Raw genomic sequence first — 13656 nt, forward strand, 5'->3', positions numbered from 1 at the left:
AAGCCTAGAGACTAGAGAAGCCAATTTGTGGCAAACTCTTTAGTATTTGGAAAATAGATCGAGTGCCTAGTGTGGCCTCTTGAGTTCTTGTTTTCGACATTGAAAACTATGGACGCCCCGTGGCTCCTCTATCTAATTAAGTTCGTTTTTTCATTAAAAAAACATAAACGTGCATGCGCAATGAAAGGATGAACGGTAGAAAATTGTAGAAGTTCATTAGCAATTCGTATCCGCAGGAAATCTGCTGTCAGATCCAACAGTCAGGGAGTACATAGAGAGCAAGCAAACCTACAAAACTGTAGTCATCATCTGTATATCGAACTGGTGCTAAACCATCACCCAGTCCTACGACAAAACAAAAAAACAAAATTAAAGCTTGAACTGATAGATGGAAAAAGCGAGATATTAACTAGTTAAAGATAGAATAGTTAAAGAAAGATATAACAGACGAGGCTAACCTCAAGATCTTCATGATCGTCTCCATGTGATTCTGATCCTTGATTGGTGGCCTGAGTAGGACTAGGACGATTGCGTTTGAAACAATTGTATGCACGAACCACGCCACGAACCACCATCATCCAGACATTATCCACTTGTTGACGACGATCTAGTTCTTGCATAGTAACAAATAAACACGCCAACCTGATGAGAACGCCAGCGCGTATTCTCCCAACCGGAAAAATCATTGGGCCAATAATAAAGATGTAGTTTAATAAAAGAAACAAATCGTCATGATGGCTCTGTCTCTCATACCATTCAGAAAAAGTCTCTTCCCCTTCTGGTTCATCAGAGGTTTTCTTCTTTGGTTCAGATGAGGGCTTGCTATCGAGTCTTAAAAGAGAAGCGTCGAACTCTTTCCGAGATTTTGGATCAATGAGTATCGCATAGGAAGACTGGAGCCTCTGAAACTTGTCCTTGGCATTGGGATCGTTTGGCCTCTTGTCCGGATGCAACTGCAAAGCCTTTGCCTTATACGCCTTCTTAATCGTTATCTCGTTAAGCTTGGTGCCTTCCTTACCCGACGGTAGACCAAGAACCCTGTAGTGATCCCTTACCACTTTCTTCTTCTCCTTCTCCATATGGTTGATCTCTGACCCCTACCCTGCCGCGCCTTTTATTACTTGCTGGGAAAAGACGACCCTGAGATCGATAAATCCTTGTTTGTAGTTTGTAAACTAGAACCCTAATTGGATAAGGTCTCAAATTGATATAAAAAAAAATCTCAAAACCAATAATAAATATTGATTCTTATTTTTATTTTATTTTTAATATTGTCACCAACTGTCACCGAATTCCACTCCAAAATTGATACTATCCTAGTCTTTATAGAGAAATTTTGAAAAATGATCCGTTTTATGCACCTAAATTGATTTTTGACCTTCTTTTTCTAAACTAATGAAAAATGACCATATTTATGGAGGAAAAGTCTTAACTATCCTTGCTAGACCTCTAATTTCTTTAGTCATTTGTTTAAGTTTGAATCATCAGTCATCAAGATGAACTAGTCAATGATCCATATTCCCAATGTAATTGATTGAAAGTGGTTGGTTAATCTCACAGTCAAATAATGGATAAAACCCAGTAACAAACCAAATAACGAGAAGGCTAAGAACCCTAAAGCCTATCATTCCTTGCTAACTCTTCATAGTTGTTGATCCTTCATCTTGCACCGATCATTTTATCTCTCCTTAATAAGCCTTCTTTTACTTTCTTCAGAATTATTGCAAATTTTTGTAGACTCACAAGTATTGTATTATCATTTGATTATCTAAAAGTGAAACTGTATACTGTACTTGTGGATCGACTGGAAAAATAACATACCAAATATTTTTCTGTTTCATCAGATATATTGCTCATGCTATATCCTATAATTTTTTAGATAAAATGTATTCCAAATTTACAGTATTAGTACGATTAATCTCAATCCAAATTTCAGTTTTTCGATTAATTTGATTACTTATTGAATATGACTTGATTTGAGGTGTTATGTTCTATCACTTCATCAACTTTGATTATTGATCCAGGGGATGCAATATTCTTGAGATGGTCAACCAGCCCTAGCACAATTAATGGTAGAAGCCACTCCATTTTTCTTACCATTGTAGTTGCAACTCCCCGGTTATTGTAGTAGTTATCATAAGAGAGCGAGCGACGATAGAGGGTTATGAGAGAGAAGAAAAGTTATATTTGTTTAGAGGTTTTATTTTAGTTGAATATTTGATTATAGTTGATAAGAAAATTTAGCGAGGGTATTCATGATTTTCCTCCCTAAATTTGGTCAGTTTTCATTAGTTTATAAAAATATGGTCAAAAATCATTTTAGGGGCCTAAAACAGGTCATTTTCCAATTTTTTTCGTCTTTATACCAAAAAACATGGATCTAACATGAGCCGGTCCTCATCAAGCTTTATATATGCCTTCCTCACCAGGACTCCATATATAGTGTGAGTACAAAATATTTGGCAGTTATGGGTAGATTACTTATGCGTAACTTAGGCCCTAGTTATAATATGTAACCACTTAACTGTCGCTCCTGCTCCTCTATTATGTAGAATGAACATGGGGTTGCGGGATGTCAACATTATCCCAGGCAATAAAAAGTTTTCGAAGTGAATTCTCCTGCATTATCCAGTCTAATAGACTTGATTGGATGGTCAAGGTGGTGAGCCTTGAGCTTTGAGCAAAGAGCTTCAAAAAAGTAACATTCAGCTCTTTGTTCATTAAGAGTCCATGACACTTCATCTTAATATCCATACCTTTATTAAGTTAACGCGCTTCGTGGTCTGGAGACACTTGAATTAGGTTAAAACCAATCAATTCAGGATCTTTATCTACATCTCTTAACTTAGTCCAAACAGAGATGATATGTGACCACAAGCTGCAAATTCAGTTGTTTTAGAAACCACCTAACTGACAAGGTATTATGAGAACAAACCGTCTCATATTTGATTTCAGGGTGTTTTTTTCAGAGAGTTTGCGCATTAGTTGAGTCTAAACTCTTCTCTTTCTCACTACGCCTAACAAAGGTATAACCGATAGAATTTACATGTACGGTGTTGGCACTACCTGACCAATGACCTATCTCTTTGTTAAATCTGGATCCTACGGCTTTCCAAGAGGCTGTGGCGACGACGTGGGTCGATCATCACTATCAATTCCTACCGATAACACTTTCCATGTAGGCCAATCTACAATGTTAGAATTTTGCTTCAACAGAGTATGTATGGTTCGACATCAAACTAATTCAACATCGTCATTCTTCGAGATCTCTTATTTGGATTAGTATTGACATTGAGGCGTCTCCTAATGATAACCATCATCCAAGAAAACAGACGAGTGAGTATCATTGATAATAGATCAAGTTGTGCCATAACTCGCATTCAGCAAGTATTATCGAACCAAATGGTCTCTTCACACTTACGTGAGAGCCACAGCCTAGTGACACAATCTACCACATTTGTGGAGTGACCATGTCACCAACAAAGAGTGCCTATATGTCCATCTGTCGGACATCAATCCTTACATACATAATTACAACATGTATCTCTAATTTCGTCACTTTTATTTATATGACTATTAGGAACATGATGAGGTTCAATGGGACAAACCACGATAAAACTAAGTCGTTGAACTTGAAAAATTTGTTCTTCTCTCCCCCTAACGATAGGGAGATTGGATCATCAAAAGTGACTAAACGAGATCGCATGTTAAGGTCTTTATAAGCGGACATAGGTGGAAGTTCATGTATTATTTAAAGACAAAATTCAACATCAAATCACTCATCATTATGTGCTTGTGGAGGCATAATTTGACACATAAAATATATGACGATAAACCGTTAACATAATCCATTAACAAACATGCATATCGTTAGACTTGAAACACTAACATGCATACCATTATAACCATAACTTCAATGATGGTGATATATATGGATACCGTAAAACAAGACACGCTACAAGCCGTAGTTTATGCTTCATAAAAAAACCCTTTGGTTTATCTTGTGAAGCATGAAACTGATCAATATATATATAGGTCCCAATATATACATGCTACATCATTAACCAATACCGAACCTTTGTTTTACATTTCCTTAAATGCTTCACTAACTTTCCGAACCCCGAATGCTATGAAATTTTAGGAGCAAGGGGTGTTAGGAATCCAATGCCACTGACTTCACTGCCTTATCCGGTTGGAAAGGTGTTACGACCTTGAATTTCGAACGATAAAAATTTGAATTCGAAGCCATGAAAACTCTAAAGAAATCTCAAATATACTGAAATCATCTTATAGTAACAGTGTATCAAAACTGAGTTCACAGTACGACTCAGTCGACTTGAATAATACATAACCAGTTTATACATCAAGTATCATAACAAATGGAAATGTAAAATTCACTAAATCCTCACCACAAACAGAAGAAAGAAATCTTCAGAGTAAGCCCTTCGAATCTACTAATCCCCACCTGCAAAACTATCTCCTACACCATTGAATTGGTGCATCAGGATTGTAAACACAAACCCAATAAATTTTTTAGCTCGTATGAGTAAACCAATATTATAACATACATCGTATGCAAAGGAAATATAACTAGTAACATTTAAAGACAAGTGTACTCATGAGACACTGGACAGTCATCTAGTTGCCAAATATTATTTTAAAATATGTGTACTCATGAGACATTAAGCAACCCATTTGTTACCAAATATCATTTAAAAACATGAGTACTCATGAGACCCAGGTACCCATATGTTACCCCTAATACAGTACACTGGCAGACACTGGGCAACTCATATGTTACCCAATATCATTCTACAACATGGGTACTCATGAGACCCAGGTAACCCATCTGTTACCCCTCATGCAGTACACCGGCAGACAGACTAGAGCTCTAACTGATTGTAACCGACACTCAGCCAAAGTTTGGTTCCGATTTAATGCCAACAACGTCCGAAGACCAGAAAACGTTTTACAAGACTCAATGTTAAAACACGTACAATATAACAATCCACACATGTTTATATACTACAACGAAGTGACTCTTGCACAACAATATAAATATATTCACTCCAATAATTAGTTATACCGGAAGGTACGTTATTTCCCTTCCGGTCCCCTTCACCACAATTAATCAAAAACAATCAATCAATTTGAAATAAAAACCGTAACATTATATAATATAACAACCCATATATATAAATCGTATTTACCATTGTTGTACACATACACAACCCATTATATTATATAGATGTCACAATTCACTCTTTTTAAGAAATCGTAAATATGAGTCACTGCTAAGGATAGACGTGTCACAGTGAGATTTACTCACCTGATTTTGCAACTTCTACGACACCGAATTGATTCCCTCACTCGTTTCGTCGGTCACCTAATAACATGACAACATGCTTAGAAAAATGATACGTAAAATCTCAGGTGACTATTCATTACAGTTGAAACACTGTTCATAAAATACTGTTCACGCGTCGCCACAAACGACCGCGCGTAGCGCTCACTCGCCACCCACAGTAGCCACGCGTGACCTCACACGCAGCCCCCAAACCCCACCATTTCTCTTCCTACACCGTCCTAGGTCGATAGCCTAGCCCGTACCGTCCTCACTTACTCCCACGTGCCCCCACAGACGGCAACACGTGCACCACCACAACCTCCGCCAAAACCTCCTCAAATCGACAAATTCCCAACATCAAAAAGTTGATTACATGGTGGAGATCGTAACCATACCTTTAATTCACTCCAATTTGGCCAGAAATAGCCAGAATCGCTGCCGCAAGATCCCAGATCGGGATTTGAAGATCGAGAGTGAAGCGGCTTGATTCGAGCCTCACCGCCGGTGGAATTGTGTTGAGGAGGAGGAGGGAGGACCTGCGACGGTCGCCTCGTGCCCTGCTCTCACCGGTGACGTCGAGTCGACGAAGCCGTCATTGTGCTTCGTTGGGCGTGGTAGAAACGCAACACGGGGTGGGTCGCCACCACCACCTGTCGATGCAGCCCCGCCGTGTGATTCCAAAGACACCGGCGGTGTCGAGCACGGCGGTCGGAGGAGGGAGATCGCCGGCATGGAAGATTCGGCAGCGATGGAGGCTCGGGTCGGGGTGGGGCCGACTTGAGTTTCTATTTTTGGCTTTCTGATTTTTGTTTCCATTATACATTTTTTAACTCATAGATTACGTCTCCATTATTTTGGAGAAATTATATTGATCCATATAACATCTTGCTCAAAAGAATAGCCTATACAAGTCATTGATTCATTATTTTGAATCATAAGTATCGTGAAAGAATACAATTCACATTTTGACTCTTGAGATGCGCTCCGTCATTAAAAGCGATACATAAGAACTCTTTCACAATGAGTTTATAGGTGATACAAGTTGGTACAAGTATTGTCTTCAAGTAGCTTATCGTCTCGCCCGTATATAGGCATTATATTGAGTATCATGTAGATTCATGATCATCTTTATACGCATCTGAATAGGGAGAAACATCATTTTTATTCATTGATAAGAGAGTCTTTATAGATGCATTGCATTGTGTATCCCGTAGATTCATGGATTATACACTATTCCTTATCTTGACTAATTTATAGAAGATTACGGAGAGTAATTCTCCTACAACACTTTTCATTTATATTTTTAAATATTATGACGAACTGTCACCGAATCGGAGTGGAGAACAAAATTGTAATAATGCGTGTCACAAAATCTAGATAGCTCCCTTCATTAGAAGTATGATCCAGAGTCGATCCGCATTATTCCATTATATCTCTGCTTGAAATCGGTAATTAAGTTGATGATTTCCCTTTTCATTCGACATGCATGCATGCGCGCATGATCATATTACAAAGAGAAAAATCACGTACAGATTACAGAGCAGATCGACCAGATCGAAGGGGATCGAAGAAAACATGCATTAAAAGCACTACGATACGTTTTACGTGCACACATATATTAATAACATCAGTACCAGTTTAGAGTGCGCGCTGTTGTGAATCTAGCTAAGGATCCAATGACTGGCTCTGTATGGATCTAGGATGAGCTGAGCCCTTTGGAACTTGGCCAGTAATTAACTGCAGAAAACCTTTGCTCTGCATGCCTTTTGATTTAATTTGGTTCTCATCAAGCTTTCTGCCTTCCTCATCACCAGATGGCAGAAGCTACCTTCCTCGATCACCAGATGATTTGTCAAGAACCCGTAGATCACTAGACAGCTTTCTCCATATTGCTCTTCTTAGAATTTTGACCTGAATCCGATTCTTCATCTCCATATTAATTTCCATGAGATATTTTAAAAATTAACCCATGTTGAGCGTTCAGAATGATTTTTAACCTCAATGTAAAAAAATGTTGAAAATGACCAAATAGAGAGACCAAAAGTTTTTCATGCCCCTTGTAATTTCTATGACCTACTACATCTCCATTCTTTCTTGCGACAACAAATTAACCTCGCTACCTTTCAAACATAATAAGTAGCCTTTACAGATTTTATATGGGTAATATATTGAGCAACAACAAAAAAATTTATACTATGAAAGGGGAAGAAGAAGAGCAAAATTTGGATCTAGGATTTATCTCTTTTTGGTCATTGTTAAGTCCATAGAGAAGGATGTGTTAGCAAAATCCCCACATTCAATCATCAAGAATCTGGTCATCTATACCACTTTCTTTTATTTTTCTTTGTTCTAGAAAAGAAGGAATTCGTCATCTGTGCAAGTAACCATGGAACTTCCCTTGAATCATATTTATAGTCTCCGATCATCTTATCATCCTCGATTATATCAATTCAAAAAAGTGTTTGTAGAGTAAACATTGAAATTTCTAGATTGTGATTAATAAGGTTTATATAGGAGCTTACGTGACTTTTCACATCCTCAAATTGACATTTTTCAACAAAAATTACAAATAAGATACAAATCAACTCGGTGACCATAAAAAGGTTATTTGTCAAAATTTCTCCGAAAACACATACGTATATAGATGACGATCATATGGATCATACTCGTCTAAAACTTTAGCAAAGAAATCTAAACACTTAATAAAAATTTTAAAATACCAATCTAATGGACTCATAATATCGTAGTCTTCCTGTGATTTTGTTTCTTTATTGGTGCTAGCCTGATTAGGATTGCCATCTCGAACCATCATCGAATGGAGTTCTTTCAATTTTTGACGTCTGCGTAGTTCTTCAAAAGCAAGGTGATAACAAAGTATCGTCGCTACACTTTTGAATTTGGTTTCCACATTTCTTGCAGCTGGAAAAGCCATCGGAGTAGCAACATAGATAAGGTAACCTAACACAATCAATATACTCTTTTGGTCATTCGTGAGAATAAGTCCTGTACGGAAAGAGTCGTCAAACCGTTTCCTGGCTTTTGGATCCTTCAGTATGGAATAGGAAGAGCTGAGCCTTTGGAACTTGCCCAGTAAATGCAAAACCTTTGCTCTGTATGCCTTTCTTATCTGGTTCTCATCAAGCTTTCTGCCTTCCTCACCAGAAGGTAAGTCAAGAACCCTGTAGTGCTCTACGACAACTTTCGTCTTCTCCATATTGCTCCCGCTAAAATTCTTCTTACGGAGGTACTTCTTTGTTCGCCTACGTCTTCGGGCTGTAACACAAGAATATAAGAACAGGAACGAGAATACAAGAATCTATTGAGATGTTTTCAATACCTGACTTGCTCTATTGGCTAAATAAATGAAGGGTACGTACTAGTGGTACCACCACCACCTATGTCTTTTATAAACAATCTGATAATCTGATTTTATACGAAGTTGCAAACCTATTCCGAATCACAAAAGAAACCGTTACGAAGTAGAAAAAGAATTCAAAACTCCTATTGTAATAAGGATTAATAATAAATCCGTATCCAACGGCTCACTGTGGAATAGAAACCTAATTAATAAAGTACTTAAAAACGTCCAGTTTATCAGATTTCTTATATGCACGCGTCGTGTAACGACCCCAAAATTTCGAGCTTAAAAACTCAAAATTCTAAAGTCGTTAAACACAAAATAATCTCAAATAAATCGAAATCATTAAAGTGTAACAGCGGATCAATTCTGAGTTCTCAATACAACTCAGACAACCAATTATTACAACCCAAATTTGTAATCCATACATAAAATGGAAATGTAATAATCCTCACAAATCACTCACAAATCTCACAAATGAAATTACACCACTTCTCACACACAAATCCACGCTAAAACCTCACCACAAGTAGGATATGAACGACTTCGAGCCTCTGTAGTCGTCACTCAACCCCCACTAATCAGCACCTGCAGAATTATCCCCTACACCATCGAATTGGTGCACCGGGATTGTAAACACAAACCCGGTAAGCTTATAGCTCGTATGAGTAAAAATCAAAATATAAATTCGCATATCAAAATATACGAAAGATCACAAACAACAAATATAAATGCCCTCATGAGTCATTGGTCAGCCCATCTGGTTGACCCAAAGAAATATGAAATGAAACGCTCATGAGAAAATTAAGTAACCCTTCTGGTTACCCAATGCATTTATAATACGGGTACCAAGAACGCTGGTACACATCTGTTACCCCTCACGTAATACACCGCTGATATTGGATAGCCACCCGCTACCCAACATCCAAAATAAACTGAGTACCCATGAGCAGATAACCACCCGTTACCTCTCATGCAGTACTAAGGCAGACAGACTAGAGCTCTAACTGTATCGTAACTTTCGCCCGGCCAAAGGCTAGGTTCCGACTTGCCAAACACGTACAATAATCTCACATCATATTGTACCACACATCACGTCCGAAGACAAATCACAATTTTTAACATTCTCCGTGATAAAAATCATGTACAATAATCACTCATCATATTGTACGTTTTAAAACTTTCACGATATCACCACAATAAAAATCATAACAGTATATTATATAGCAAACTATATATATTCGTATTTATTACCATTTATACAATATATACATAGTCCACTATATCCTATACATGTCATATTTCATAAACACCTGAAGAATTACATACGATATTCTCACATCATATCGTACCATTTAAATCATATACTCATGCACAATTTTCCGTCACCGAATGACTATTGTTAATGGATTAATAACAGTACGTAATTTAATGAACTATATATATATATGTACTTATTACAATTATACTGTATATATGTAGTCCACTAAATTATATACATGTTGTAATTCATTTGATAAACACACTTGCAAAAATGTTGAATCACCACGAGGGTAGATTCGTAATTCAGTGAGATTTTACTCACCTTATCGACTCGAGCGTAATTCCACAATTCCCGATGATAATTCCTTTCCTCGATTTAACGATCACCTTGAAAAGATAAGAAAAGAATTTTAGAATCGTTTCGTAAACCTTTAAATGCCAAAACAGTAATAATCGGTTACTGTTCAGCAAATTTTCGGTTTTACGAAGTTACTGTTCAGGGTTACTGTTCACTGTTACTGTACAAATACACCATTAATACGTATTTCTGTACGTATAAATATTATATACGTATTTCTGTACATATAAATATTATATACGTATTTCTGTACGTATACGTACTGTTTAAAAGTAAATACAATCTCAGTAAATAAAATTTACTAAATTACCCTTTTACAAATTACTTTTTACATTTACTGAAAGTAATTTATAATTACATTTACCGTAGTAAATAAAAATTACGTTTACATTTACCGTTACACAGTAAATTACCAAAATACCCTTCTTGTCGAAACTATTCACACCGCCGCAGGTGGCGGCACGTGGGGCACACGCGCCACCCGCCGGCAGGCGGCGCGTGGGGCTCACTCGCTGACGCCACCACGGCGCGTGTTGCGTCACCGCCGTGCCCAAACTCCCCCCTCCTCCTCCTCTACCTTCCTACAGCCTCCGACTACCCCTAGGCCATCCCTAGCCTCCTCACGCGCCGCCTCTAGGCGGCGGTATCTCCCACCCTCCTTCACTCGATTTCTTCCCCAATCTCTCCAAATCGAATCCCTAATCTCCCAATCCATCCAAAAACACCACAAAAACATCACAACCATGAATCAAATGCCTCCTTACCTAGATCGGAGTCCAAAACCGTCGGGAACTCTTGGATCGGTGAAGAGCTTCGTGCTCCCTCTTCGTCGTGGCTCCTTGGCGGCGGACAGAGGCACGGCGTGCTTGAGGTGGTAGCAGGGGATGGCGGAGAGCACAGCTGCCGTCGGTGAGGAGAGGGAGGGTGCGAGGAGGAGAGAGAGAGAGTGAGTTCGGATCGAGAGGGAGATGGAGTGAGCTCGGGGTCGAGAGGGTGAGAGAGCTGAGGGACGTGGGGTGAGAGAGAAATGAAAGGGTTTCCAATTATGGGAACCCTAACTGATATCATTTCCTTTTATACCCCCTCCCAAAATCGGAAACTAACTTCCGTCGTTAATAACTTTTACGTACGTCGTCCGATTAGAACGCGTCACATATCCACGAACTCGTATCGACGAGCTCTACAACTTTCGTGAAGAAAGTTTTCGTAACCGAGCGATGGAATAAAAGTCGATAAATTCGTTCGGAAACGTAACGTTTTCTTATTAAACGTTCTCGGAACGCTTCCGTTTCCGTTTCGTAACGTTTGCAAACAAATCAAATTCAATTTAAATGAATTTCAAAACTTTATACAATTTACTTCAAATCAATATCGTTTTGAAAAAAATTGGGGTTATTACAATCTACCCCCCTTAAAGGAATTTCGTCCCGAAATTCAAGCTCACTCAACAAACAACTGTGGATATCTGGTCATCATGTTTGACTCTAGCTCCCAAGATGCATCACCCTCATCATGGTGACTCCACAACACCTTGACTAGCCCAACTTCTCTCCTCCGTAGCTTCCTTGTGGATCTATCCAGGATACGAACCGGCTCGACAACAAACGTGGCATTTTCCTTCACTTCAATGGTGCTATGATCGATCACATGTGACTCATCTGGTACATACTTCCTCAGCATGGAAATGTGGAAGACGTTGTGAACGCCCGACATGCTAGTAGGCAAGGCTAGTCGATATGCTAGTTCGCCCACCTTCTCAAGTATCTCAAAAGGCCCGACATACCTCGGTGCTAACTTTCCCTTCTTGCCGAATCTCACTACACCCCTCATAGGTGAAACTTTCAAGAATACATGATCACCAATCTCAAATTCCACATGTCTCCTCTTCAAGTCCGCATAGCTCTTTTGTCTGCTCTGCGCGGTCCGGATTCTATCCCGAATGATCGAGATCTTCTCAGTGGTTTCCTGAACCACCTCTGGGCCCATCAGTGCCTCATCACCAACTTCGGCCCAACAGATCGGAGATCGACATGGTCTACCATAAAGTGCCTCATAAGGTGCCATGCCGATGCTAGAATGGTTGTAATAACCCTAAATTTCAAACAATTTTAAGTTTGATTTGAATTCTATAAAATTTGGAATTTCAATATGAATGAATGTGATTGGTTGCGATGTTATTAAACGAGCGACGGATACGTTCTCGGAACGTTTAATTTGAAAAACGTTACGTTTCCGCAACGTATATATCGACTTTTATTCCGTCGATCGGTTGCGAAAACTTCCTTCACGAAAGTTGTAGAGCTCGTCGATACGAGTTCGAGAGTATGTGACGCGTTCTAATCGGACGACGTACGTAAAAGTTATTATTGACGGAAGATAGTTTCCGATTTTAAGGGGAGGGGTATAAAGGACATTTTGTGAAGTAGGGTTTCTGAAATTAAAAAAAAAACACCTCTTCTCTCTCCCCTCTCTTTTCCGCCGCCCCACTCTCTCTTTTCTCTCTTTTCTCTCTTTTCTCTCTTTTCTCTCTCTTTTCCCTTCTCTCTTTTCTCTCTTTTCTCTCTTTTCTCTCTTTTCTCTCTTTTCTCTCTTTTCTCTCTCTTTTCTCTTCTCTCTCCCCTCTCTTTTCCGCCGCCCCACTCTCTCTTTTCTCTCTCTTTTCTCTCATTCTCTCTTCACTCTCTCGGTTCTCTCTTTCTCCCTCTCCCTCACTCGGCTTTCTCCCTCTCCCTCTCCCTCTCCTCACCGAGCAGCTGCACCTCACCACCGTCCCTGGGAATCGCGAGACCCCTACCACCACCTCGAGCACGCCGAGCCTCCTCCTGCCGCCAAGGAGCCACAACGAAGAGGAAGCTCCTTTCAAGCGTTCCCGACGGTTTTGGACTCCGATCTAGGTAAGGAGGCTTTTAATTCATGGTTGTGATGTTGTGTGATGTTTTTTTTTGGATGAAATGGGAGGTTGTTGGTGGAGATCGGAGGGATAGGTGGAAGGAGGGTTACCGCCGCCTAGAGGCAGCGCGTGGAGGAGCGTGGGAGAAGTAGGAGGCGGCCTAGGACCGGAGAGAGGAAGAGGGGAGAAAGGAGGAGGGTTTTGGGAGTGGTGGTGACATCACGCGCGCCGGATTTGGGCTCGGCGCGTGGGCCCCATGCGCGGCCGGCCGGAGGTGGCGCGTGTGCCACACGCGCCGCCGTGTGAGGCGGTGTGAGCAATTTCGACAGAGGGGTATTTTGGTAATTTACTGTGTACGGTAAATGTAAATGTAAATTTTATTTACGTATGATAAATGTAATTAAATTTTACCTACGGTAAATGTAATTGATAAATTACTT

The 13656-nt window shown here is 39.6% G+C and overlaps 1 protein-coding gene across 1 annotated transcript; it reads right to left on the reverse strand.

Annotated features, from left to right (window-relative positions):
- Nucleotides 1-327: 327 nt before the first annotated feature.
- On the reverse strand, nucleotides 328-1079 carry LOC126785827 (uncharacterized J domain-containing protein C17A3.05c-like). Its single transcript, XM_050511477.1, has 2 exons — nucleotides 459-1079; nucleotides 328-345 (listed from the first exon to the last, which is right to left on the reverse strand). The coding sequence occupies exons 1-2, from the start codon at nucleotides 1077-1079 to the stop codon at nucleotides 328-330; spliced, it is 639 nt and encodes a 212-aa protein (XP_050367434.1).
- Nucleotides 1080-13656: the final 12577 nt, after the last annotated feature.

This window comes from Argentina anserina, chromosome 3, assembly GCF_933775445.1.
Source record: "Argentina anserina chromosome 3, drPotAnse1.1, whole genome shotgun sequence".
In the NCBI taxonomy this organism is placed as follows: domain Eukaryota; kingdom Viridiplantae; phylum Streptophyta; class Magnoliopsida; order Rosales; family Rosaceae; genus Argentina; species Argentina anserina.